Source organism: Gymnoscopelus microlampas, assembly GCF_963454915.1.
Source record: "Gymnoscopelus microlampas genome assembly, chromosome: 24".
In the NCBI taxonomy this organism is placed as follows: domain Eukaryota; kingdom Metazoa; phylum Chordata; class Actinopteri; order Myctophiformes; family Myctophidae; genus Gymnoscopelus; species Gymnoscopelus microlampas.
In genome coordinates this window covers 35200643-35205701 of record NC_139961.1, presented here as the reverse complement: position 1 = coordinate 35205701, position 5059 = coordinate 35200643, and the positions used below count along the sequence as shown (strand labels likewise).

The window sequence follows — 5059 nt, the reverse complement described above, 5'->3', positions numbered from 1 at the left end:
AAAACTTGATGATCGATGCTGTCTGAAGAACCATAGCAACTGTCTCAAAGAGATAATATATATCATAGTAGAGCACAAGGCCTGGGCCGCAGCGTGGCGGTCCAGGCACCCTAGGCTGCAATGACAGCGTGTCGCGGGTTCGACTCCCGTTCCCGACGACCTTTGCTGCGTGTCACCCCCCCATCTCTCTCCCCATTTCCTGTCAGCCTACTTTCCCTATCCCTCTCTAATAAAGGCATAAAAAAGCCACAAAAAAAAATCTTTAATCATAGTAGAGCACGACTGGTACTGGTGTTTGGGGGCTGATAACAGTATTAGGAGTACAATATTCTGATATAGATATAGACATCTGTTTTCAAATCAAGACTCCAAACTCTCCTCTATATATGCACTAGCTTTTAAAACTGATTAATGTTGTATATGTCTGGTCTGCATAATGAATGTCTTTATTATTTGCTGCTCTGTCTTTCGTTTCTGTGTATTCTGTTCTCTGTTAACCGTGTCTATTTGTATGTTTGTTGTACAGCACTTTTGTCAACACCAGTGGTTTTAAATGTGCTTTATAAATAACATTTTACTCACTAACTACATACTTTTCACCTTCCCTGCTCACTGTGTAGCAAAGGAGAGTGGGCTGTCTGCTGTGCTCGAAATAAAAACAAACACCTATTCCCTTGAGGAAATATTCTGACCCAGAATATTAAGAAGTATATCACAGGCTTCCCAGAAAAAAAGTTTGTTTCCTCGATGCATGTGGCCAATAGCAGCCAACCCCCCCTCCTCTCCTCATTCACTAATTCAAGGTGACTTTCACATAAATAATGTTGTCCACATTTTCAGGCTGCGACAAAGGAAACATTCAGCCGTCATCATTCATGTAACTTATCAAAATAATTGGAGTACAATTTCCTTTTAAATCCGCAGATTATGAGACAAGATGTTGAGAGAGATTGCTTGCCACAGTGGTTTTTAAATGACCACACCATAATTTAGGTAAAATGACTCGACTGGATTGCACGGCACGGTCCCTCTAAATGAAATCGTCTTACATCAGGTCACTGATTGCTCTTGACGAAAGATGAGGCTGCAGATACATGGAAGTAACCACCAACTCATGTTAATGTTATTGTAAAGAAACCAGCTTGCCTGATACTGACGCCATCCGATAAGGAGAGACAGAATATGAATCCTCCGACGATACACAGCACCGACCCAGACCAGCCGATGAAGAGGGCCGCTCCCAGCTCGAATCTAGACACAAACAAGTCAAACTAAAACTTTTTAACTTCAAGTTTACTACCCAATCAATGAAAGCAGGAACGTCTCAAAATACAATTGAAACAAATTGTGCAGGTGACATAAAAAAAAGAAAAGAAAAAACACCTCGGGCCTTAAGATTGGATCTTGCATAAATCAATAAAATAGACCAAAAAATAAAGCAAAATTCGAAAACATAGTCAAGTGACAATGAATTTGAACTCAATCAAACAGTAACCACATGAACCCTAGCGTCCCTATTCTGAGCATGTGATGATAGGTGCACATTTTGCAAAAAGTGGCAAAATATTCAGACAAAACATTCTGCAGAAATAGTTGATCTACTATCTCACAAGTTGAGAGCTCAGCTATTTTCACTATTTGTCTTACAAATAAATGAAGTATTAAGTAGTTAAGATACCATTTACACAAACTATGGCATTACGCTGTAAATGTAATCAAACATCAGCTTCCGCAGATCACCAACACTTACTTCTGAGCGTAAAAGAGTGGGTCAAAGAAGTTCGTTGTAATCCTGTGAGCATATAGGGAGTACGCCGTCATGCTGCACAGCCCTGCAACCAGAAATGTTTGTAACATGCAAAGACTGCAAACTGCAATTCTTTGTCTGCTTTAAAAAAAACAATTAGGGCAAGTGAGGAGGGCGTGGGAACAGAGGAGAGATGACACATATTATCCTTGAGTCTGGTTCATATCCAGGATATGCAGTAGTAGTTAATGTAAATTAGTAGTAAGTTGCAGTGGTGTAAAGTAACTAAGTACATTTACTCAAGTACTGTACTTAAGTACACTTTTGAGGATTTTTTTTTACTTTACTGGAGTATTTCCCATTTTCAATACTTTTACTTGAACTCCACTACATCTCAGAGGCAAATATTGTACTTTTACTTCACTACAATTATTTGAAGTGCTTTAGTTATATTATTATCACAAAACATACATTAACCACTTCAGCCATATATTTCGGCCATCAAAAGACCATCAAAAGATTTGTATACATTTTGAACTTGTGAAATGGGACAGTCTGCACAATGTGTACTTTTACTTTTGGTACTTAAGTATATTTTTATGCCAATTCTTTTGTACCCAAGTAAATTTGTATTGCCGGACTTTTACTTGTAACAGAGTATTTCTACACTGCAGTATTGATACTTTTACTTAAGTAGAACATGTGTGTACTTTTAAGTTGAGTCACCAGAGCACCTCACATTATTCATAAGTCTACTGCAGTGCTTCTCAAAGTGTTGTCCAGGGACCCTCAGGTTGAGAGCACTCCAAATGGACTCTTACAGGTCAATAACTCTGAGGGTGTACAAATGGACCCATAAGGGATTTGGTTCCATATGTGTACACTCTCAGAGTTATGGGGGTGCTACAATATAAGTTAAATCAATACAGTCTGCCAATATGCACCCATTACATCCTGGTACAGAGAAGTGTATAAGGGGCGCTTTACCGTTAAGAATGAAGTGAAAGCCAGCTAGGACAGTTAGACGGGCTTTGGTGGTCTCCGAGCCCCCGATTTTCGTGCACTTCATTCCCACTAGGGCCACGATGGCTCCGAAGAAACCCAAAATCACCGAAGCAATCATCAGGCCCCGACACACATGGATAGTGGCTAAAGACAGACAGACAAAAAAAAGACAAATTGATTGACTGATTGATTGATAGCAGGATGGAGAGAGAGAAACAGACAGCACAGGATGGTAGAAGAGGGGACTTTTTTTGTCATGCAAACACATTCGCACCAGTGGCAAGGTCTTAATGTAAAAGCCTAATTATATGCTACATCTCAGGTCTGTAACGAGGGTGATTTCCCCTTATCTCCAAAACAAGGTAACATTTCCTTTGTCCACAAATGACCTCTGGGAGACTACATGACTTTCTCGAATTCCTTCACGGTGGGCACATTAGCGCAATTGCATCCTTAAGCAACACACCTCCTTTTCGTGTCTGATTAGCATTTCTTCTGTCATGAACGAGTGGCCCCCGTGCATGACTTTCTCAAATAGCTCGGGTTCGGACACATTAGGAGAACTGTATCTGCCTCGCTCAGCCTGTTCAATGAAATGTGCCTGTTAAATGTTAAATGTGCTGGTTTGTGGACTGCATCCAGACTGGCAATGGGGCAGGGGGGGTGTCGAGTTCCAAATGCGCTTGTTTACAATGGTAGTCATTCATCCAAATGAAAACAGGTGGTCAAGATTTAGGTCTCTTTATGTATACAGACGTACATGCGGACAACACACAAACACACTGTGGTGACCCCACACATAAACTGTACCACAATACCCAATAAGTGTAATAATAACAATAATAATAATAGTGCAATGAATAAAAAGCTTATTTTGCTAGTACTACTACTACTTCTGTTAATAATTACAACACCAATGATGATGATATAATAAATAAATAAATAAAATAAATAAAATAAATAAAATAAATAAAATAAATAAAATAAATAAAATAAATAAAATAAATAAAATAAATAAAATAAATAAAATAAATAATAGTAGTAGTAGTCCTACTTTGCTAACTAAGCAGTACCTTGCACTCACTGTCTAGAGCCAGCATGGAAGGGAAGTCCTTGCAGTTGGAGACACCGGTGGAGTCTGTCACACAGGTCTTCCACAGGTTGGACCAGAAGGTGGCCGTGGTGATGACCGTCCCGTCCACGGAGGACACCTTCCAGTAGTCCGTGGGCAGAGTGGAGGACACCAGGATCCACCCTGAGATGGTGACCAGGAAGGCAACGATCTCCGTGGCCATGTTCCCCATGGTCCTGCTGCTGAGGCACTGAAGGTGAGGGTCAAGAGATGTAATCTGTCACAGTCACAGAGGAGAGTGGGACTCTCTCACTCTCTGCCTCTCTCTCTCTCTCTCTCTCTCTCTCTCACTCACTCTCTACCTCTCTCTCTCTTTCTGGCTCTCACTCTCTACGTCCTCTTTCTGTCTTTCCCCTTTTTCTCTCTCTCCTTGTACCTCTGTATCTCTTCGCACGCACGCACGCACGCACGCACGCACGCACGCACGCACGCACGCACGCACGCACGCACGCACGCACGCACGCACAATCACAGCATACACATCCTATCCATCCTAGGATCCTATCCTATATCTATTTTAGGATTAAGTCCCTTGCTTTAAACCCCTCCCCCATCTTCTGTCTATCCTTCTCCCTACACCCCCATCTCTCTCCCCCCCCCCCCACCCTCTCTTTGCTCTCTCTCTCTCTGGTCAGAGGTGATAGGATACAGGCACACAGAGAAGTTTCAGAGAACAGGTGCAGAGAGAAGGGTTGCGCAGGTACAAATATGTGAGTGGTCTATCTGCTATCCGAGCCTACAGTATGTCTGACTCTGTTCACTACCACTTTTTGGCAGGTCGACTCAGTGAAACGCACACACAGTCGGGCACAAGCTAAATCCCCACTCTTGAGAAAGCAGGAGTGACAATGCCATGTCTCTGCATTCCTACACAGACACACGCACGCACACACGCACACAGAAGGCATACAGTACATGTAGGGCACATGCATTTTTGCAAACACATGCACACACTGGTCAAGTGTCTGGTAGTGTGTGTAAGTGCATAAGTGCGTGTGTGCGCGTGCATGCTATGAGCGCGTGTGACTGCGTGTGTGCATGTGCGTGTGTACATGGCATTCATGCGTGCGTGTCAATTCCCATCATTCCACAGTCACTTGTGGTGTGCAAAGTAAACTGAAGGAGAGAGTACTTGAGAGCAGGGTTGGATTTGTAAAAGAAACCCCAAAAACTAT

General features: G+C 42.2%; 1 protein-coding gene across 1 annotated transcript; it reads right to left on the bottom strand.

The window, feature by feature from the left end:
- Positions 1-871: 871 nt before the first annotated feature.
- On the bottom strand, positions 872-4074 carry LOC311040825 (claudin-10-like). Its single transcript, XM_084051182.1, has 4 exons — positions 3837-4074; positions 2735-2896; positions 1751-1832; positions 872-1251 (listed from the first exon to the last, which is right to left on the bottom strand). The coding sequence occupies exons 1-4, from the start codon at positions 4054-4056 to the stop codon at positions 1113-1115; spliced, it is 603 nt and encodes a 200-aa protein (XP_083907308.1). The 5' UTR covers positions 4057-4074; the 3' UTR covers positions 872-1112.
- Positions 4075-5059: the final 985 nt, after the last annotated feature.